Genomic DNA, 24,524 nt, shown 5'->3' with positions numbered 1-24,524 from the left:
AGTGCTACACAGGACCCTCATTCTGTGCACTACACTTTGAAGTGAAAGGCCAGAGAAAGGTCTGATCCGCAGTCATGGCCACAATTGAAAATAATGGGAGGCATGATTATGTGGAAGTTCGGTACAGTGCAGCTGACTACCATGTGACATCCAATTGTCTGTGTCCCAATAAAAAATAGCACAACCTCAAGAGAACACAACAGAACTGAGGAGGGGTTCGCTAATAGAGGCTTTATTTTTACACCAATTACTTCAGATCTCAAAAGGTTGGTTCATTATGGACTTATACTTGCCTGTGAAGCAGCGCTAACCCAGGGTCCATCATGACCCTACGCTTGTTAAACACCGTACAGAAGTATGCAAAAAAAATATAGGACTTTGTTATGAGTTGAGATATTAGTCAGGAGTATTCTAATCTTACCCTAGAAGATCAGAAGCCTGCTGGTTTCCTACGATCATGAATTGCACCCACCTGGTGTCCCAGGTCTAAACAAGTCCTTGATTAGAGTGAAAGAAATGGAGTGAAACTGGCTTCGAGGTCCAGATTTGAATACCCCTGCATTAGATGATTTAGACATCTTTCATTTTGGGGTCTCTTAGACACTGAACCCCAGTGACCCCAAAATGAATGGTCAAACAGGAAGAAGCAGTCAGTAAATGGCATAGTAAATAGAATATTATCAGAGAGATAATGCTCAGTATTCATATCCATTAGGCAAAATCCTCACTGTTCCTTAATGCACCCTGGGTTTACCTGGGTTTCACAATGCTAAGAGGTCACTTCACAAAATGTAAATGTTATGCAATCTAAAACTGCCCTTTCAAATGTGAAACTCCAGCACATTTTTATATTAAAGTTTGCCTTTTACAGCACCATCTAGTAACTGGACTCCAGTGATACACTCTTCTCAGATTGGCCTTTACCAGAAGGTCAGTTGCATTAGGAGAGTACATTGGCCAATTTGGTGCATTTTAAACTTGGTAAAAATTTAAAAGAAAAATAACATGTTGATTTCAACAAATGTTTGCACTCTCATTACAGTACTTTTTCAAACAAATTTCCCACATCGAAGAGATGTTGAATAAATAAATATAGTATGTGTCTACCAAGTGACAAATAAAGCAACAGGGTTGACCATAACAGGGTAAATTGGCTTAAACTTAAACATTTTATTTAAATTATTATAACATTTCTAGTCTGTCTATCTATGGGTAAAAGACTGACATTTTCTGTTCAACCTGCACAGTTCTCTCCAACAAAAGACCAGAACATTGCCAAAAACAAATGTAGAACCAGCTCACCTGATTTAATACTACTACCTGACTATTAGATGTTCATGTATCTTTATAAAATGAAATTTAAAAATGACTAGTTTCAACTGAAAGAGAAATGTTTACATAACAGGGTACACCTTAAAAAGAGAAAGTGATGTTTAAAATCACGTTTAATAAATAACCATCTCCAACCACATTCACTGATAAAAAGGTAACCAGATCATGCAAAAATAAAATCTAACTTTGATACCATTTATGCAATTAAAACATTGCAGAAAACTTTGGTAAAACCCCACCATCCCATAAAATGGCTAAAATTAGAATCAGGTGTACCAAATGTGCAAATGATTAGAAATGTTTTCCAGGGTACCTTGGGAGGATCAAGTATACCAAACAGAATGAACACTTGGTCTGGTTTGGTCTAAACCATATGAGTGTGGTAACATCATGCCAAGATCAGAAGACTTATCCGAGGCCTTCAGAATAAGGATTACTGATGCCCATGAGTCTTGGAGGGGATTACAATGCCCTTTCCAAGCATTTACAAATTGCCACTGTGTCACAACACAACTGACATATTTGCCAGACAACACCTGGGAAAAGACAAAAGCTACTGGAACAATGTGCTATGGACAGATGAGTCAAAGGTGGAGCTGTTAGGCCATAATGCCAGACACCATATTGACAAAAACAAAACCCTGCCTTGGCACAGAAGAACTTCATACCAGCCATAAAGCATGTAGGCAGTGGAATTATGATTTGGAGCTACTTAGCTGCCTTAGGGCCAACTTGCCATCACTGAGTCAACGATGAGTTCCATATTGTACCAGACAATTTGAGGAGAATGGTATGCCATCTGTCAAAAAACTGAAGCTGAACCAAACATGGATCTTGCAACGGAACATGATTCAAAACATACAAGCAAAGAAGAAATGGAGGGTTATGGAATGGCCAAGTCAAAGACTAGATTTCAATCCTATCAAAATGCTGTGGGGGGACTTGCATGCAAGAAAGCCCTTGAACATGACACAGTTGAAGAAGTACTGTCAAGAAGAGGCAAAATTTCCTTCATGTAAGACACTGATAGACAGTTACAAGAAATAAGATTAAGTTATTTCAGCCTAAGGGGGCAAAACCAGCTATTGAAACTAGGGGTGTACTTTTTATTAGCTGTAGGGTTAGCTCGATTACAATACATTTTAGGTAATAAATAATTGCAAAATATAATCTTTCAGTGTAATTTGTTAAATTAGCTAACTATGATCTGTCCATAATGTTGAAATGAACATAATACATATGTCCAAATATGTAAGAATAAATACAACTTTCCAGGGGGTGTACTTAATTTTTCACATGACGGTAACAGAGTTTTAAAATTAAATATTGAAGCACAATTGCCACTTAATGGGTTGCAAAATACAAATTTTGTTGAACGACCAACATTATGATGTTTCTTAGAAATAGTAAATAATATGGACACTGGTTAAGGTTCAACCTGATCAAAAATAATTCATTCACTGTTCATCTCCAGTACTCATTTTTCAGTTATTTATTGTGTGGTTGATATGAGTCATGAGTTGAACATTCACAATATCTTTGAGAAGTGCCGGCTATCGTTAATCAAGAAACAGAACACAGGAAAGGTGCCTTTCCTATTCCATGGACTGGATTCATTTGTGCATGGCCAGTCACACTAAACAGCTCTACTGATATTCTGACTAGCTTTCAGTGTAAGCTTGAAGGACATGGCCCAGTAACCTACTTTCCCTCCAGCAGGCTCCGTAACATCAGAGACTAGGCATGCGTGTCATTAGTTATCTAACATACAAAAAAATGCTAAACACAATTCTGATAAAAAAAATAGATATGTCAGTAGGAACGTGAAAGTGAAGCTTATAGAATCTCCTCCTTAACTAATTAACATAGCTGGCTTCAGGTAGTCTTTCGGCTAAAATGTTTTTACACTGTCAACCTTCACAACCAATTCTCAAACAGACCTACTACAGAGCAATGACAAAGTTTGCTAGGAAGAAGTCATCATAACAGCTTGAGAAAGGGAAGAAGTATCCCTGATGAGTTGTGAAACGTGAAGTCAAGCAGGTGAAAGACAGGGAGAAACAGACAGAAAAGTGCACATGATTGAGGAAAATGTAAAGAAATGAAATGGCAGGCAGTAGAGGGCAAACTATGCATCTCCTTAGTTACACATGTAGCTCCTAGCAGATTGGCTCAGTAAAACACCCTTACCTCACTTTCCCATTACTTCACCTCAGCACACTGAGGCTCCCAAAAGCATAAGCACATGGAACCAGACACATCACAAACCAGATTTAAAAGAGCAAAAACACCAACATAGACTAACAACCAAAACAGACTCCTGGAAAATATTATCAGGACAATAGTTTTCAAATTGCCATGGTCACAATCAAGGCAAGTGGAAACTTAATAATATAAGACTTCAGAATAATGGCTCACATGACTGCAGTATGAAATAGTGATCATACACATTGCCTTGACAGACTAATAGATCTTCATGCTGCCGAAAATTTAAAATACTAAATTATTTAAAAAATGTTATGTTCTTTCATATTATTTTGAATGGGGAAGGCAGTAATGACTCCATTTGATTGCTTCAGAGGACTACCAATCACAAAAAGTTATTGCTTTTTTACCACAAAACAATGATTGTAATAATCGACATTTTTTGTATGCTTTAATGTATATCTGTATTTTGTTTTACGTGTTACGGTCTGTCCTGGCGGCCTAAAAATGACAGTACTGCGCTTGATGACTTTGGTAGTCTAAACCGTACAAAACCATATCAGGTTCAAACACACCTGAGGAAAAAATAAAACGTGTTTTCCTAAGGTTGCCTAATCTGAACTAAAAAGGCTATACTATTTCAGAAGACCCGGAATCATCATAATCATCAAGAGGTGTAATACCATTTGTATTTTGCAAATATGTATTGTGGAAATATGGATGCATTAATTAAACACCGCGACCGGCGATCAGTATATCCACCTGTTTATTTTTACAATTACACTATGATTGATGAGAATCATGAGGCATATCATGCAATCACAGCCCTACATTTTCTAAGAAGGATGAACAGCTTTCGTCGCAATTATTATCTGCTGACGCCCAGAACAACTGCGCAGCACCGGTTAGATAGATTTCCTTTCTTTAGTAAATCTGGGTCGTGACGTCATTGGAACCGGCTCATGCTTCTTTTTGAGCCTGGAGTTGCATAACAAAAATGTATCTTTTAGTGATTAACCTACATAAAAAAGGAATATGTTAGGCCTGCTCTACTGCTCAATACTATTGTCTCAGAATAAATTAACTTCATAAGACCAGAACTATAATTATGAACCGGTCAGATTATGGATAGCCTACTGTATTTCCAAGTAGGATAAGGTATGCAACACATATAAAAAGGGCAGTATTATATACTTCCTAAAGCGTGGACGAAATTAATAAAATAAATAACTTGGTCTATAGCCTGTCAAATGGGTAATATTACATGAAATAAGCATAAATCATATTAAGCCGCTTTCGGGTAAATGCACGATTAAAACCATAGATAAAAAGCAACATAAAACAATAGGCCATTTTAGGTTACTAAACCTATAGGCTAACATGCCACATGTTAGTAGACTATCATTCACCAATATATCAGTAAAACTTCAACATTCGATCAATCATAGCAAGATCTCACTCACTCCATACACAACTTGATCTAAGTGAGTAAAAGTCATGCATGAACTTACCTAATGTAAAGCGGCAAAAAGGGGTCGATTCCAACATTAAAGTCCAATCCGTCAAATACAAAAATGATTTTACACTCCTCTTCGTACCATGAAATAATGTTATGTAACTGGCACCGTTTCTGTTAGCAATGAGAGACTTCGAAGTGATTTCTGTGCTGATGTTCATTTTCCAACCCACACACCTCACAATTTACATCAATAGCTGTCGTCGCACCTTAAAAGGACTTGAAGGGAGTGGCCAAACCAAGAGCGTCGTATCCGGGTTCGCTACTGGAGGGAGGACGGGCAAAATCCTCAGTTATTTGTCGAGAATGTCCTGAATATCCCGTTGCGTAGGGAGTTGCTAATGTTTTTTCGGCTCTACACTATTCGACTGATTGTCCACCCAGCTGTGTCCCGGACGTTTAATACGACATTAATAATGAGCCTTAGCCGTCCCGACGTAAATAACAGGTCTGAATTTCTCGTTTGTTTCCACGTGGAAAGTATCGGCGTTAATTTGTATTTATTAACGTATGTTGTGGTTTATTTCAGGAGAATACAGTTAGCATAGAAACTGTTTTTCAATAAGGTGTGTGCTGTGTACGGTATTAAGCCTAATAAACAGCGGTAGTAAGATTGCGCATTAGCTGGCTTAATAGCTAGGCTTGCGTAGTATAACCACAAACAGTGCTTCAGTGAATATAACAAGCTAGCTTAATATAATAAATTAGAAGTACAGCATTTCCGAAAGTTGGGTTGAGTAACGTTTGTAATTAGTTATAGCGAGTTATGCTCTTTGAACAACACTCCTAGTAGGATTAAGGTGAGCCTCACTAATGTTTAAAATTAGGTAGGTACACATTAGTTAACACATCTGGTAGGTATATCATAGTTAATTTAAGGGGCAAAACTGTCAGTATGAGTAAAAACTACCCCAAAAATAACGGGTCCTGAGTAGTATTGGGCTAATTGAGCTAGTTAAAACAGTGCAAATAGTCCCAAGTCCACAAGCGTTTATGAGCTAACTTCCAAGCACATTGGAAAACGGCAGAATACAATGCCGACTTTGATTCCGTTGTGATGGTTAATCTGGAGGAAAAAAAACGCGGATCTGCACTAAAATGTTTCATACCTAATACTTTGAAAATGCAACACCCTGCCCATTGCTCAAGTTTTATGCTGTGAATAGACAATATCGCGATATTGTATGGGATCAGTAGTTTTCTTTTTTTGCACTCGCTTCAGAAAGTATTTTATACCTGTCATATTACTTAAATATATCAGTTTTTCAAGAGCGATATCTAATCTTTTGATTTAATTGTTTATTTGATCCACTGTGTACATATTCATCATTGGTAACATTCATGCTACAACTACTTGGGCAGATTACTTCCTTGAAACTACACTGCTCAAAGAATTAGGGGAAGACTTAAATCACACATCGGGTCTCAATGAAGGAAATATATTATAGATCAAAATCTTTACTGTACATTGTGTAATTCGTTGAGAACAAAATGACGTAACAACGGTTAATGGAAACCAAAATCAGGATTCAAACTCGCGCCGAAAATCAAAGTGAACAATAGAAAATAAAAGGCTATTCCAATGGCAACTCATAATGTGACTCAATAGTGTGTATGGCCCCCACGTGCCTGTGTACACTCCCAACAAAGTCTGGGCATGCTCCTGATGAGACGGCGGTTGGAGTCCTAGGGGGATCTACTCCCAGACCTGGATCAGGGCATCAGTGAACTACTGAAAGTTTGTGGCTCTACTTGGCAGCGTCGGATGCACCGATACATAACATCCCAGTGGTTCTCAATTGGATTCAAGTCGGGGGAATGTGAGGGCCAGTCAATGGCGTCAATGCCTTCATCATCCAGGCACTGCCTATACACTGGTCACATGAGGCTGGGCATTGTCCTGCACCAGGAGGAACCCAGGGCCCAATGCACCAGCGTAAGGCCTGACAATGGGTCTGAGGATTTCATCCCAGTACCTAACAGCAGTCAGGGTACTGTTGGCTAGCATGTGGAAGTCTGTTTGACCCTCCAAGGATATGCCTCCCCAGACCCACCGCCAGACCAGAACAACCATCCTGGATGATGTTGCAGGCAGGATAACATTCACCACAGCATCTCAACTCTTTCACATCTGTCAGTTGTGCTCAGTGTGAACCTTCTTTTATCTGTGAAGAGAAGGGGGTTCCAATGGCAGACCTGCCAATTCTGGTGTTCTCTGGTGAAAGCCATTCGAGCTGCACAGTGCTGGGCTGTAAGCACAGGTCCCACTAGAGGATGTCGGGCCCTCATGCCACCCTCATGAAGTCTGTTTCAGACACTTTGGTCAGAAACATGCACACCTGTTGCCCACTGGAGGTCATTTTGTAGGGCTCTGGCAGTGCTCCTCCTGTATCTCCTCACATAAAGGAGTAGATACTGGTCCTGCTGCTGGGTTGATGCCCTTCTATGGATCTGTCTAGCTCTCCTCGTGTAACAGGCCGTCTCCTGGCATCTCCTCCATGCTCTTGAGACTACTGGGAGACACAGCAAATCTTCTTGCGACAGCTTGTATGGATGTGCTATCCTGGAGGAGCTGGACTTCCTGTGCAACCTGAATCGGCTGCAGGTACCGCCTCATGCTACCAGTAGTGACAAAGACACAAGCAAAATTAGATAAGAATTAGTCAGGAAGGATAAAGGAGAGAACAATTGTCTGTGGCTGCCAACTGTAAAACTATTCTGTTTTTGGGGGTTGTCTTGTTGTTGCCTTTCTAGTGCACCTGTTGTCAGTTATTTGCACCAAAATAGGTGACATTGATTCAATTGTTTATGCTTCCTAACTGGACAGATATTCCTGAAGATTCATTGACTTGGTGTTATACTGTGATGATTACATGTTCCCTTAATGTTTTTGAGCAATGTATTTTTGCAATGCGAGGGGGCGTTATTTTAGATGCCAGTATTCTTGTCTATACATGGTTAACTTATACATCAATAGGCATTTCATTTTTTTACATATGAAACACAGCTTTGAAAACATTGATCCTAAGATTAAAATCAAATTTTTGGAATAATACAATAACTTAATTGTCCATCCAGGATGGACATTTTTCTTTTGCATCACCACTCATTTAATATCACATACACCTACAATGCCCTGGTTTCTCACATTTAATCACCCATCTATCATGCAACGCAATCAAAACATTCACTTAAAACAGAGGACAAATATATAAATTCACAGCAGACCAATGCCCCAACTGCATTGTTCAAATAATAAAAAATGATTACTGCTTATACACTCACCTAAAGGATTATTAGGAACACCATACTAATACTGTGTTTGACCCCCCTTCCCCTTCAGAACTGCCTTAATTCTACATGGCATTGATTCAACAAGTGCTGAAAGCATTCCTTAGAAATGTTGGCCCATATTGATAGGATAGCATCTTGCAGTTGATGGAGATTTGTGGGATGCACATCCAGGGCACGAAGCTCCCGTTCCACCACATCCCAAAGATGCTCTATTGGGTGGAGATCTGGTGATTGTGGGGGCCATTTCAGTACAGTGAACTCAATGTCATGTTCAAGAAACCAATTTGAAATGATTCGAGCTTTGTGACATGGTGCATTATCCTGTTGGAAGTAGCCATCAGAGGATGGGTACATGGTGATCATAAAGGGATGGACATGGTCAGAAACAATGCTCAGGTAGGCTGTGGCATTTAAACGATGCCCAGTTGGCACTAAGGGGCCTAAAGTGTGCCAAGAAAACATCCCCCACACCATTACACCACCACCACCAGCCTGCACAGTGGTAACCAATGCATGATGGATCCATGTTCTCATTCTGTTTACACCAAATTCTGACTCTACCATCTGAATGTCTCAACAGAAATCGAGACTCATCAGACCAGGCAACATTCTTCCAGTCTTCAACTGTCCAATTTTGGTGAGCTCGTGCAAATTGTAGCCTCTTCTTCCTATTTGTAGTGGAGATGAGTGGTACCCGGTGGGGTCTTCTGCTGTTGTAGCCCATCCGCCTCAAGGTTGTGCGTGTTGTGGCTTCACAAATGCTTTGCTGCACACCTCTGTTGTAACAAGTGGTTATTTCAGTCAAAGTTGCTCGTCTATCAGCTTGAATCAGTCGGCCCATTCTCCTCTGACCTCTAGCATCAACAAAGCATTATCGCCCACAGGACTGCCGCATACTGGATGTTTTTCCCTTTTCACACCATTCTTTGTAAACCCTAGAAATGGTTGTGCGTGAAAACCCCAGTAACTGAGCAGATTGTGAAATACTCAGACCGGCCCGTCTGGCACAAACAACCATGCCACACTCAAAATTGCTTAAATCACCTTTCTTTCCCATTCTGACATTCAGTTTGGAGTTCAGGAGATTGTCTTAACCAGGACCACACCCCTAAATGCACTGAAGCAACTGCCATGTGATTGGTTGATTAGATAATTGCATTAATGAGAAATTGAACAGGTGTTCCTAATAATCCTTTAGGGGAGTGTATAAAACAATTAAGTTGCATCTACTATCCTAAACCCACCTCAACATGCATAAATCTATGTTTAAAATGTTCTTGACCATGGGCATTCTGATTGTTAGCCAAAGGGACACATCAAATTGTGGGTGCAATGTTTGGGTTTTCCTGTGAAATGGGCTTGCTTGTGGGTGGAAAATAATTTTACTGGCTGAGTTTGGTGGTCAGTAATCAAATATCGTCACACTCTACTGACCCCTTGCGATGACTTGGGGTGCCTGTGAGCTTAATGAGGTAGAAGGCCTGAGATTGTGGTATTCCGGCGCAAACACTAACAATAGCTAAATAACCAGAAGAAAAAAGAGAACGGCCCTCATTCATGAAACCTTACCAGAAAAGATCTCAGATTCGAACGTTTCGAGAGACTCAGGATCATCTCTAAGTGTGATTCACGAACCTGTTGCACCTGGTCGAAGATGAGCTTAGATGTCATTGCAGATTGATAAATCGGATAAAGCCGTGGACGCTAGAACCGCTGGTTTATTTATCCTCTCACTAGTCAATTTAAGACCTGTTATCTAAACATGATGTCAGCCACCGAATTTATGACGACCATTTAAGATCTCCAAGTATGTCGATACGGCCTGATTGACTTCGGAAAAGCAAGGCAAAGCAAGTTGATCTGTCTGGCGCATTACATACACAAAAGCATTTCAAACTTTACAAACGCATGAACAACAGAAATACTAGAAAATGCTGAATAAAGTGAAATAAATAAATAATACAATAATAGCCTACGGTAGCGATAAATTATAATTGCGGTTGTTACTGAGGCTGTTACGGTTGTTTTTCATGATAATGATTGTCTTATTGCAAATCAAGCCAGACATTGATTTATACGGTCTCTGACCAGACGTGAGTTTGATCATAAGGATACGACAAAGGTAAAATTGATATACCAGCTTTGTCCTGGAAATGATCGTACGATCATTTTAAGATCAAATTTGATCGTACGCACGTTTCATGAATGAGGGCCACTGTATCTTAAGTAAAACCGGCAAACCAGGCTTACAGAGAGTTAGGGCTGCCTAAAACAATTCTAGTTACTGGCACACTGCTAGCACTGTCTTAGTACACTGGAATCAGAGGTGTTATGCTATCATCCTGTAAACTTGAGCGGCCTGTGAGAAATGTTACTTCAATCAATCAAATTTATTTATAAAGCCCTTTTTACAACAGCAGTTTTCACAAAGTGCTTTACAGAGACACCCGGCCTTAAACCCCAAGGAGCGAACAACAGTAGTGTTGAATTTCAGTGGCTAGGAAAAACTCCCTAAGAAGGCCGAATTTTAGGAAGAAACCTAGAGAGGACCCAGGCTCAGAGGGTGACCAGTCCTCTTCTGGCTGTGCCGGGTGAGATATTAAGAGTCCAATTGGAATAATTAATACATTTCTCTGGGCTAAATCCAGAGGCTATTTGATTTTAAACTAGGGCAGAAGTATGACCAGGTGGACAAGGACCGGGACAGCAATGGGGCCCCCAAACCAGGTAATCCGCAGGTGTGGACCAGGACCTAATTTCCTCCTAAAATGTAAAACTGGAGGAAACTGAGAAAAGTTGCAGAAGTACATTCCTCATATCCCCCAGCACAATAATATAGCAGCGTAACACCTTGGAACTGAGACGGGGGGGTCCGGCGACACTGTGGCCCTACCCGGGGGAGGCCCCGGACAGGGCCCAACAGGCAGGAAATCAATCCACCCACATTGCCAGGCATCAACCAAAGGGACACCCACCAACCGCAACCCCCCTGAATGAGGGTAGAGTATTGCCAGCAGCGACAGCCCAATTGCGCAACCGAGAGTCAACAAGCCAGTGACTCTTCTACTTGATCATAATGAGACTACTTTATAACTTTTTGTGACAAACACACTTTACTGCATCTTTTAATTAATTTGTATATTCATGACATCAACATATTTCAAATGTTTACTCAAATTGTCAAGTTTCCCCCCACTGCGTCACACTGACCACAAAGGCGTTGTTGGACTTTGCAGAATCACAGCAAATTTCTGGATACAAATTAAACCATAACAACATTACGTTTTTAAGCTTGTGTAATATTGGAATGTTTTCTTGGGTTGCTCTAAATTATATGATTTTCTGGCTTTTGCAAAAGATGCAATATTCACTTCACTATCCTAGCTACACTGAAATTGATCACTTACTTAATAGGAATTTAGCAGATGCTCTTCAATGGCTTCCAAATGGTTTATAAAGGACAGCCTCATAACTCACAATGGACATTTTGGTTAATGAAATCAGCAATCACTGCATGCTCAATTGGATTTGGCTTGGTCTCAGACAAGTTGTGCTTTTAATTATTTTTTATTGTTCATTTACAACCCTGTTTTCAAAAAAGTTGGGGCACTGTGTGAAATGTAAATAAAAACAGAATGCAATGATGTGCAAATAATTTAGTCCCTACATGGATAGACAATAGTATAAAGACAACATATCAAATGGTGAAACTGAGAACATTTTGTTTGTGTGGAAAAATACACACCCATTTTGAATTTGGTGACAGCAACACATTTTAACAAAAAGTTGCTTCTTGATTTTCTCAGACCAGCCACCAGGACAGTGGCTTCAGCTGTGAGTTAGCACAAATGAAATGTTATAGTGTTTTTCCAAACAAATAAACAATACTTCTCTGGTGGCCTAAGACTTTTTCACAGTAGTGTAAATCAGACTTGAGTACCTACACTGTCGGCCTCTCCCAATAAATAAATAATAACAAATCATTGATAAAAATCAACTTTGAGTGTTTGATTGTATGTCAAATCCCTCTTCCATCCCCCCAGCTTGCATCCTTTACACCTATTACTTAACCCATCCATGGTCAGCTAATGACTGGACACCATCAGATAGTTGGGTCACTTAACAGGTACCATACACAGAAACACTATTCTTTGGGGTATTATAAGAAATGTAAAATGCTGCACCATTTTAATTAATAATGTATTATTTAAGACAGTTCTGAAAAATACTGCAGTCAAACAATCCTTTTATACAGGTAACAAGTTCAAACAGGTGCAGTTAATCCAGGTAATGAGTGGAGAACAGGAGGGCTGGAATTCTTACTGGTTGGTAGGTGATCAAATACCTAAAATGCAAATTAATTATTTAAAAATCATACAATGTGATTTTCTGGATTTTTGTTTTAGATTCCGTCACTCACAGTTGAAGTGTACCTATGATACAAATGTTTTATAAAACCAGCTTGTAAATGTCAGTGGCATCTTACTCTAGCACTTAACATCTTGTTTCTAACCTCATTCAGCACATAATGTTAAAGATTTAAATGTGATTTTAATTTAATAAAATGTTCTACCCAAATTGTGGGTGTGTCTCCTAGATTGGGAACCTTAGAACATTCTAAATATTACTAGGCCAGTCAGTGGTTTTATTTCTAGGTTTCCTGTCAGACCCCAGACATGTTGTATGTTGTTAATACACTGAAGTCAAGACTACCATTATATTCTGATGGTGCACAGCATTATTTGCTGTTTGAACAAAGAGTATTTTTGCATTATTTTAGAATTACAAATCTGAAAGGAATGCTTTGTTGAAAACATTCACAAAAAATAACACAAAGCATTTTTTGGGGGCGGGAGGGTTAGATGGTATTGGTTTGAATACATTTGGGTGGAGACCAGCGTATGGAAAAAGATTGATCTTTTCATGCTTTGTCAATAAAAACAAACAACTTAATAGGTCATCCATTTATAATTCTGATTTTTTTTGGGGTTGAAAACAAACTAAATACAACTTGTCAGTCAAGAGCCTTGGGAGATCAAATTATAAAGTGCAAATCACTGACAGAATCTGAGAGAAAGACGCATCAAAAAGGAAAAATTGCTTTTAGAAGCGCCTTATTATCAAGCTTTGACTTCATTCAATATTTTTCATGTTTACAAGCGTGGATCCTATGAAGCAAAACCACAGCAGTTCATATCAGGTTGATACATAGATGTCTATAAAGCATTTACATTACAGAGAATGAATCACTATCCATTATTTTAGCGGCATAGCAATATTTACCAAATACAAGGTTTTGATTTATCGCCGAAACTAGACAACAGGATAGATAATTTAACAACCGCAACTTCACTTTGAACTGTTACAACCTGACAAACACATTGGGACATCGCTCTGAATTCTGTCCATTGACAAATATTGCATAGTTTCCTGTCTCCAAGCACATAAATCCTGAACTATGGCAACCATCCACTGCACCACATCAGTGGGTGTGTAGATGCCAGTTCAGTGTCAGTCTTCTATGTGCGTGGTGGGATTGATGTGATCGTCCTCTGCAGGTCCGTAAAAACAGCCTGCTCCTCCTAGTCCTGCTTGCCCTCTCTCGTCTGACTTGAGCCTTCATTCCATGCAACATATACAAAGAAGGCCAAGATCACATGAACAGCTATCACTGCCACGATGGCAGCATAGAAGTAACTGTCATTGCTGGAAAATCCAGAAGCTGAGGAAACAAGACAAACATATGTTCTTGTACAAAGCATTAAAGAAAATACAGGCCTACTGAATAACCGTCAATATAGCAGAAATGTGTGGGTTAAGAACATGACAAGAAACAACTTGAAACAAACAAAATATTCAACTTAAAAACAATGTTGCTCCCGCTAATCATAACTTGAATTTTGGTGGAGACACATCTAAAAGGGATTCTTGGGACATCCCAACCTGGACCTTGTCACCGCATACAGTTGATATTAAACATAGTTTAGGGCCTAGGGTTAAGATTGGGTAATTAAAGGTAGAGTTAGACCAAATGCATGGGTGGGCTCCTATCTTAGCTGACATCACTCACATAGTGCTACACAGTGAGGGAGTGCAGTGTTGGTCTGGACAGAAGCCAATTAATAGTGCACTACTCAAACAGAAGCTTTGATTCTTTCCCTCAAATATTTTCTTAGTAGTAAATTTTTTTTGAAGCACTGAAAGATCCCAGGAGCAGTGGGCTCCATCAATATGTAATGACAGAAGTTTAGAACTAACAAAACTTCCTAGAGCAGCCCATCCAGCCAAACTATCTTCTGGGCAAGAAGGACCTTGGAAAGAAAGGTGAGCAAAAACCCAATGGCCACAAAACTTTTCAGTTTCTCTTAAGAGAGGGTAGAACCTGCTAGAAGGACAACAATCTATGCAGCGCTCCATTAATCAGAGTGGGTAGACGGAAGACACTTCTGAGTAAAAGGGACATAACATGCCTCTTGAAGGACGCAAAGCATGAGGAAAATATTCTCTGCTGAACAGACAAACATGTAACTATTTTGCCTGAATGCTAAGCAGTATGTCTGGGGGGAAAAGGGTACTGCATATCACCTGGGTAATGCCATTTCTATGGTGAAGCATGGTGGTAGAAGCATCATGTTATGGTGATGCTTCTCAGCAGCAGGGACTGGCAGACTGGTCAGCATTAAAAAAGGATGAACAGAGCAAAACAGAGGAAGGTACTTGAAGAAAACATGATCCAGAGTGCAATGGACCTCAAACTGAGGCAAAGATTCAGCTTTTAACATAAAAACAATCCAAAGCACGAAGCCAAGACAATGCTGAAGTAGCTTCAGTGGAACATCAAGGACAAATGGAAGAAATTGCCCAAATGCAGGTGTGTAAAGTTGGTGAAGACTCTTGAGAACTATTCCCCAGCAAGCAGTACCCAAACCAGACTTAAACAGCTTGGGCATAACCCTCAAGTAATTTTACTAAGTCCTGTGGTGTGTTCTCATTTTTCTAGTCCAAGTGATCCTACATAGTTCAATTATGTTGAGGTCACAGCTCTACAATGGCCCATCTAACACTGAGTGTTGCATTTGCAGAGTTCCACTACAAGGACGTCTTAATTACCTTTGCAGAGTGTTTGGACTTTTGGTGGAGACTGTGCAGACATAAGCTTTTGCTATTCAGTCAAATATGGACATTTCTTGCAGGTCATTTTCTCAACATCAAAATATGTGGTGTTAACTGCATGATTCTGAGCAAGCAGAATCATGCAGTTAACATAATTTCCTGGAACTCTAAAAGTGCTGTTATTCTTGGTTGGGAAACGTGTTTAAACAGCCAGAAATAAAGCTCTTTTAAATTGTACTCTTTTCTTATATTTAAAACTGTATTTTCCTATGCCCTGAGTGTATGGCAAAAATAGACAGTTTTACTTTACTGTCCCAACACTTATGGAGGACACTGTACTTTCCACCCGTAGTCGATTTTTTGCCTTGAATTGCACTATTAATCAGGAGTCTTCTATGAAAATGTTTATTCTGAACTAATCAAAGTCACTACAATTAAACACTGATTGAAGCCAATTAGCTTGATTTGTGATCTGGAAGGTGGTTATACTGCAGCAAGTTAGTGTTAAACATTGTTTTTACAGCCCATATACATTTTATAAATTTCCTACCACAAGTAGGAAAATCCCATGACTATCACCTTTAATTTTTGATTGCTTAATTTGCTCAATTTCTGTATTTTACATTAGTATGTAATGTTTTGATGTATTTTAATGTCTCTTTTTACTTATTTCTAAATGGTATAAATTAACCTCTCACAGGTAATGTGTAGAGGACATTTCTGGATAAATTGGTTGCTGTGCATCAACCAGATGTGTGCTACACATTGTTAGTGGAGCAGGTCTACTGAAATGATGGAAACATTTACCATAAATCTTTTTGTTAAGATATGAATTGTAATGGCAATACATTGAAAAAGGAAAATCAAGGTACAGTAGGAACATGACCATTTATTGTGTTTGTTGCCAAAAAATAAAAACATTATATTCTCAAAATCATGATAACTGTGATTTTACCATGATTACATCATGTCTTTTGAGTCCCCCATTCAACAGCTAGAAAAAACCTCCACACCCATCCAAGAGTATTCAAATTCAAAAAAAAATTCCAAGAATTCAGAGATTGTGGACTTAAAGACATAGTTGTCTTAAATTCAGAAAGTGTATAAAATACTGTAGGTTAATAACACCACAAACAACAAAAATTCTCATTATCACTATTATTCCAAATCTGATTACATAAAATATATACATACATACACACACATATACAGCTCAGGAAAAAACGGCTGAAAAAGTTAATGCTGGTACTGACAGAAAGGTGTCAGAACACAGTGCCTCGAGGTTTGTTGCGTATGGGGCTGCGTAGTCCCAGACCAGTCAGGGTACCCATGCTGACCTCTGTTCACTGCCGAAAGTGCCTACAATGTGCATGTGAACATCAGAACTGGACCATGGTGCAATGGTAGAGGGTGTCCTGGTCTGAAGTATCATGTTTCCTTTTACATCACGTGGATGGCCGGGTGCGTGTGTGTCGAACACATGGCACCAGGATGCACTATGGGAAGGAGGCAAGCCGGGGGAGGCAGTGTGATGGTTTGGGCAATGTTCTGCTGGGAAACCTTGGGTCCTGCCATTCATGTGGATGTTACTTTGACACGTACCACCTACCTAAGCTTTGTTGCAGACCATGTGCACCCTTTCATGGCAACGGTATTCCCTAATGGCATTGGCCACTTTCAGCAGGATAATTCGTCCTGCCACAAAGCAAAAATGATTCAGGAATGGTTTGAGGAACACAACAACAAGTTCAAGGTGCTGACTTGGCCTCTCAATCTCAATCCAATCGAGCATCTGTGGGATGTGCTGGACAAACAAGTCCGATCCATGGAGGCCCCACCTCGCAACTTACAGGACTTGAAGGATCTGCTGTTAACGTCTTGGTGCCAGATACCACAGCACACCTTCAGAGGTCTAGTGGAGTCCATGCCGTGACAGGTCAGGGCTGTTTTGGCCGCAAAAGGGGGACCTACACATTATTAGGGAGGTGATCATACTGTTATGGCTGATACAAGGTTGAGATGAGCCAAGAGGGGAACAAAGTCTCTACTACTGAGCAAACAAAGAGGAGAACTGTACACGTCAAGCTCTCCAGATAGTGTATTAGTGACTGTACAGACGGTCTCAGTGTCTGTTTATATACACTCAATTATAGTCTTACCATGGTGTCCTCCAATAGTAAAGGTGTGAGTTTTTTTCCTCAAAAAGTCCTCTTTATGTTGTGCAACAGCCAAGTAGGCTCTGAATATAGTTTTTTTTTTTTACTAAATAAAACAAGAACATAATACCAAATTGTTGTCAGACTGGTATATTTTTTTGTGTTTGTGCGGTACTCAAAATAACGTCACTTGTCTCTTACCCCTCTTACTTTAGCTAGTCCAGAGTGGTTTACGGTGAGTGGGATAGAGTTTAAATGGAAGATCTCAGGCACACTGATTAAGTGTTCTGTGCTAGTGGCATTTCATCTTAAGAGGACAGGAAAACTAAAGCGTCATTAATGTAAAGAAAAAAGTATCCACATCCCCAACATAATTAAATGTTAACAACCCTGATGTACTAGAAAAACAATGTGCATAGTATTATTTTATTATATATATATATATATAAAAAAGAAAATTATTATTATAATTTTTTTTAAATATCTTCAATTTAAACTACCAGGTTATTCTACCTGGTTGTGAATGAAAGTTCAAGAAGTGTCCTTCTATGCCAAGTCAATAACAAAAGGCCACACAAGGCACACATAAAAAATAACTCCTATCTTGTTTCAAAGTAGCCTGTCCAAAAGTACCTATAAAGCCATTAATTAGTTAATCCATAGACAGAGAACCAATCAGAACAAAGCACATCAATGCACCTTTCTTACAACATACACCAGCTTTCTAAGACTCAGTAAGACTTCAAATGACGTGTCCATCAGGCTTATTGGCTACACTCTTAGCTATCAAACTTTACCTTCAAAGAGATATGATTTTGATGTAAAATATAATCCTATTGGCAGGGTTATCATCATGATAGTGAAGAACAGCAACGTCTTCAGTACTTTCAACAATGATCCATCATTCCTGAAATCAGAATGAAACAGAAAAATACATTTAATTGAGGTAATATGTTGATCAAGTTCTCTTTTTACAGGTGATCAGATTATCCAATTCTGAGGAATAAAGTAAACCTGATTATGGGAATAACAAAATGAATTGTAGAAGGCCATCAACCCAGCAGCAGGACCGGTCTCTGCTCCTTTGTGCGATGAGGAACAGGAGGAGCACTGCCAGAGCCCTACAAAATGATCTCCAGCAGGCTACTGGTGTGCATGTTTCTGACAAAACTGACTTCATGAGGTCCCAACGTCCTCTAGTGGGACCTGTGTTCATAGTTCTGCACCATGCAGCTCGACTGGCATTTGCCAGAGAACGCCAGAATTGGCAGGTCCGCCATTGGCACCTCCTTCTCTTCACAGATGAGAGCAGGTTCACACTGAGCACAACTGACAGACGTGAAAGAGTTGAGACGCTGTGGTGAATTTTATGCTGCCTGTAACATCATCCAGCATGACCGGTGGGACAGTGATGGTCTGGGGAGGCTTATCCTTGGGGGGGTCACACAGACCTCCACATAGTAGGCAATTGTACCCTGACTGCTGTTATGTCCCGGAATGAAATCTTCAGACGTATCGTCAGGCCTTACGCTGGTGCAGTGGGCCGAGTTCCTCGTGGTGCAGGACAATGCCCAGCCTCATGTGAGTGATTTCATATTTCTTTCTTTAAATAGCATGTTAATAATGTTAAGAATAAATATATGATTGTATCTTTTGTTTGCTATTAGGGAGGTCATTGTAGCGTGCATTTGCAGCTAAAGTGGACATGGACAACTAGTGATGGCCAAACAAGGCTTCATTAGCGTTATTTTCGCAGCAGGATATTATGCTGGCAGCATTCAGATTTTCTTTATCACAATAAAAGTCATAATTGAAATGTATACAGCAATATAGTTAACAATATAGTCTGTAAAAAAGAACAGACATGAACAATATTGGAACGGACATTAAACATAAAATGTACAGACTAACTATATTGCCTTATATATTTCAATGATGGCTTTCATTTTGAAAAAGAAAAATCTGAGTAAGCGCTGCTACCAGAATATATTGTTTTTGTGTAGTGCACGTCTTTGTATACAGAGTCACGTCATACAAAACTTTCTCTTAAATATATTTGGACATTCATGGTATGACAGAGTGGATACATATAGAGCTATAAAAGCACACTAGATAAAGATAGCTGGGAGACACAAAACCAGAAAATTGGAGGGGGAATTAAACAATTTTTTTAAATGTAAAAATGTTACATTGGCAGGTCAAAGTCAGGAGTGTTCACCCTAGACCACGGGACCAGTTGATATCAGTGTTCATTCCTCTACAGCAACACTTGCTAATAGAATGTATGTTGAAGTACATGGGATTTTTGCATCATCTTCCGCTTATCCGGGGCCGGGTCGCGGGGGCAGCAGTCTAAGCAGGGATGCCCAGACTTCCCTCTCCCCAGACACTTCCTCCAGCTCTTCCGGGGGGACACCGAGGCGTTCCCAGGCCAGCCGGGAGACATAGTCCCTCCAGCGTGTCCTAGGTCTTCCCCGGGGTCTCTTCCCGGTGGGACGGGACCGGAACACCTTCCCAGGAAGGCGTTCCGGAGGCATCCGAAACAGATGCCCAAGCCACCTCAGCTGACCCCTCTCGATGTGGAGGAGCAGCGGCTCTACTCTGAGCTCCTCCCGGGTGACTGAGCTTCTCACCCTATCTCTAAGGGATCGCCCAGCCACCCTGCGGAGAAAGCTCATTTCGGCCGCCTGTATCCGGGATCTTGTCCTTTCGGTCATGACCCAAAGCTCATGACCATAGGTGAGAGTAGGAACGTAGATTGACCGGTAAATCGAGAGCTTCGCCTTGCGGCTCAGCTCTTTCTTCACCACGACAGACCGATACATCGACCGCATTACTGCAGAAGCTGCACCGATCCGTCTGTCAATCTCCCGTTCCATCCTTCCCTCACTCGTGAACAGGACCCCTAGATACTTAAACTCCTCCACTTGAGGCAGGCACTCTCCACCAACCTGAAGTGGGCAAGCCACCCTTTTCCGACTGAGAACCATGGCCTCGGATTTGGAGGTACTGATTTTCATCCCCACCGCTTCACACTCGGCTGCAAACCGTCCAAGTGCATGCTGAAGGTCCTGGCTTGAAGGGGCCAACACGACAACATCATCCGCAAAGAGCAGAGACGAAATCGTGTGGTCCCCAAACCTGACACCCTCCGGCCCCTGGCTGCGCCTAGAAATTCTGTCCATAGAAATTACGAACAGAACCGGTGACAAAGGGCAGCCCTGCCGGAGTCCAACATGCACAGGGAACAAGTCTGACTTACTGCCGGCAATGCGGACCAAGCTCCTGCTTCGGTCGTACAGGGACCTGACAGCCCTTAGCAAAGGACCCAGGACCCCATATTCCCGAAGCACCCTCCACAGGATGCCGCGAGGGACACAGTCGAATGCCTTCTCCAAATCCACAAAACACATGTGGACTGGTTGGGCAAACTCCCATGAACCCTCCATCACCCTGTAGAGGGTATAGAGCTGGTCCAGTGTTCCACGGCCTGGACGAAAACCACACTGTTCCTCCTGAATCCGAGGTTCTACTATCGGCCGTATTCTCCTCTCCAGAACCCTGGCATAGACTTTGCCGGGGAGGCTGAGAAGTGTGATCCCCCTATAGTTGGAACACACCCTCCGGTCCCCCTTCTTAAAAAGAGGGACCACCACCCCGGTCTGCCATCCCAGAGGCACTGTCCCCGACTGCCACGCGATGTTGCACAGGCGTGTCAGCCAAGACAGCCCCACAACATCCAGAGACTTGAGGTACTCAGGGCGGATCTCATCCACCCCCGGTGCCTTGCCACCGAGGAGTTTCTTAACCACCTCGGTGACTTCAGCCCGGGTGATGGACGAGTCCACCTCTGAGCCCTCATCCTCTGCTTCCTCAATGGAAGACGTGACGGCGGGATTGAGGAGATCCTCGAAGTACTCCTTCCACCGCCCGACGACATCCCCAGTTGAGGTCAACAGCTGCCCACCTCTACTGTAAACAGCGTTGGTAGGGCACTGTTTCCCTCTCCTGAGGCGCCGGATGGTTTGCCAGAATCTCTTCGAGGCCAGCCGATAGTCCTTCTCCATGGCCTCACCGAACTCCTCCCAGGCCCGAGTTTTTGCCTCCACAACCACCCGGGCTGCAGTCCGCTTGGCCTGTCGGTACCCGTCAGCTGCCTCTGGAGTCCCACAAGCCAACCAGGCCTGATAGGACTCCTTCTTCAGCTTGACAGCATCCCTTACTTCCGGTGTCCACCACCGGGTTCGGGGATTGCCGCCTCGACAGGCACCGGAGACCTTACGGCCACAGCTCCGAGCGGCCGCTTCGACAATGGCGGTGGAGAACATGGTCCACTCGGACTCAATATCTCCAGCCTCCCTCGGGATCCAGTCAAAGCTCTGCCGGAGGTAGGAGTTAAAGATCTCTCTGACAGGAGACTCGGCCAGACGTTCCCAGCAGACCCTTACAGTATGCTTGGGCCTGCCGAGTCTGTCCAGCTTCCTCCCCCGCCATCGGATCCAACTCACAACCAGGTGGTGATCAGTTGACAGCTCCGCCCCTCTCTTCACCCGAGTGTCCAAGACATACGGCCGCAGGTCAGATGAAACGACAACAAAGTAGATCATCGACCTGCGGCCTAGGGTGTCCTGGTGCCACGTGCACTGATGGACACCCTTATGCTTGAACATGGTGTTCGTTATGGACAAACTGTGACTAGCACAGAAGTCCAATAACTGAACACCGCTCGGGTTCAGATCAGGGGGGCCGTTCCTCCCAATCACGCCCCTCCAGGTGTCACTGTCGTTGCCCACGTGGGCGTTGAAGTCCCCCAGTAGAACGATAGAGTCCCCAGTCGGAGCACTTTCCAGCACCCCTCCCAGAGACTCCAAGAAGGTCGGGTACTCTGCACTGCCGTTCGGCCCGTAGGCACAAACAACAGTGAGAGACCTATCCCCGACCCGTAGGCGCAGGGAAACGACCCTCTCGTTCACCGGGGTAAACTCCAACACATGGCGGCAGAGCTGGGGAGCTATAAGCAAACCCACACCAGCCCGCCGCCTCTCACCATGGGCAACTCCAGAGTGGTGAAGAGTCCATCCTCTCTCAAGGAGTGTGGTTCCAGAGCCCAAGCCGTGCGTAGAGGTGATCCCGACTACCTCTAGTCGGAACCTCTCAACCTCACGCACCATCTAAGGCTCCTTCCCCGCCAGCGAGGTGACATTCCACGTCCCTAGAGCTAGTTTCCGTGTCCGGGGATCGGGTTGTCTAGGCCCCCGCCTTCGACTGCCGCCCGATCCTCTCTGCACCGGCCCCTTATGGTCCCTCCTGTGGGTGGTGAGCCCACGGGAGGGTACATGGGATTTATTATTTTGTTTTTTACAGTGGTATCGAATTGGGTATCGAGAATCATGGAATTTCACTGGTATTGGTATCGACTACTAAATGTCTGGTATCGTGACATCCCTAGGCAGCTATATGTTGATTTGGGGTTGAACTTTGATTTCACAACAGGAAAGATATTCCAGCAATTTTGTTGAAGGGTTACTGCAGAGCGTTTGCAGCTGTTGATTTGCATAATCATGATGTTGTAGAAATGGTTCACTGCATCCCAAGACTGAATCGCGCAGCTCAGCTACATACATACAATATCCATTGGAAATGAACAGGAGTGGCGCTTGCACGGCACGAGGCGGCAGTAGCTGTATCATGCCCTTAAATCACATAGCTTAGCACAGTCTGGATCGCTTATCGAGGCTATATTGTCATTCCACCTGATTCATATTTAAACGTTTTACTCCCTTACATTGCGCCGGCTGTCAATTTTTTTAATTAAGACCGTCCCAACGTATTGGAAGAGGAAGGCCCCCTAGCGGTTGAGGTGGCCGTATATATTGAACGTTTTCAAAGTCTGCGTCATTTCAATACAGCTAGAGCCCGTCGACATAACCGGAAGTTAACAGTCGAGCGTCTTCCTAATGTAGGCTTGCTTAACATGCTGCAAAGTTACAGAAAAAAGTAACCTAACAAAGCCAGTTGCATTATGTCCTGACATAAGTTATAATGTGAACAAAGCTTAAACCATCAATTCAACCACCGCCAGTCTTGTCCGCGTACTCAAGGCATGCTAATCTTTGGCTAGCTACACCACACTAGTATTATTTAATGCACTTTGTTTAACTGTATAAACTTACCCTATAAAATCTGGAACAGTGCCTGGCATTGAGTTCAACGATTGTTTATTGTATTTATCCATTTTTTTTATACTTATTATCATAGGCAATACCGTAGAATAAAATGTCAAATATTGCACACAGAGGGTGGCGACGAAAATATAATCCTTCCGGGTTATATCACATGACCATAATCCCGTGACAGTGCAAGCGTTCAAGCTACTTTGGGAACTCGTAATTAACTACTTTTATTCGAGTGAAAGCCCGTCCAACACATTTTGTTATGACCGCGAGACCATGTTGACTTCGATGGGAGTTATGTTATTATGACTGCGAGGGGGTTATTTTTCAGGTTTTTCAAGATTCATAAGGGTAAACACATAAAACATTATACAAGACAGAAACAAAGGAAAAATAAAACAACAACCACCTAAACAAACAGCTATCAGACAGAATAGATTACCCCTTTACACACACATCTTTATTGCTCCAGATCTACATTTGTAACTTATTTTAAATAGCAGGGTCCAACGCTAACTCTTTTTTTCACTGGCCTGTATATTTGACTGTATATTTAACAAAATAAAACATTACAGATATATAGTATGTAAATATCATATAATCAGAATATTGATTTATACCACAAATTTGCATGTGATATGAGACACAAGAGCTGATACAGGCAATAGCTGTTTACATAAATATGATGCAATGCACATCATTCGTTTTTAATAAATGGTTATCAAAATATTAGCT

At 41.8% G+C, this 24,524-nt stretch overlaps 2 protein-coding genes across 5 annotated transcripts in view; both read right to left on the bottom strand.

The window, feature by feature from the left end:
• Positions 1–5,296, bottom strand: part of npas2 (neuronal PAS domain protein 2) — a 46,438-nt gene extending 41,142 nt beyond the window's left edge. For 2 of the 4 annotated variants that reach the window (XM_020048540.3, XM_010895421.4), the window contains exon 1: positions 5,049–5,295. The gene's annotated coding sequence lies outside the window, so the exon portion shown is untranslated. Of the gene's footprint in view, positions 1–5,048 lie in introns of all 4 variants that reach the window. The other 2 variants (XM_010895422.4, XM_010895418.4) reach the window with 2 other exon arrangements.
• Positions 5,297–13,296: 8,000 nt separating this feature from the next.
• On the bottom strand, positions 13,297–23,961 carry vma21 (vacuolar ATPase assembly factor VMA21). The gene is made up of 3 exons (XM_010895424.3): positions 23,790–23,961; positions 18,414–18,523; positions 13,297–14,069 (listed from the first exon to the last, which is right to left on the bottom strand). The coding sequence occupies exons 1-3, from the start codon at positions 23,870–23,872 to the stop codon at positions 13,930–13,932; spliced, it is 333 nt and encodes a 110-aa protein (XP_010893726.1). The 5' UTR covers positions 23,873–23,961; the 3' UTR covers positions 13,297–13,929.
• Between the last annotated feature and the right edge of the window lie 563 nt (positions 23,962–24,524).

The sequence above is a fragment of the Esox lucius genome, chromosome 7 (genome assembly GCF_011004845.1).
Source record: "Esox lucius isolate fEsoLuc1 chromosome 7, fEsoLuc1.pri, whole genome shotgun sequence".
Taxonomy (NCBI): Eukaryota; Metazoa; Chordata; class Actinopteri; order Esociformes; family Esocidae; genus Esox; species Esox lucius.
Note: the sequence above shows the minus strand (reverse complement) of the source record. Positions and strands in the feature narration are given on the sequence as shown.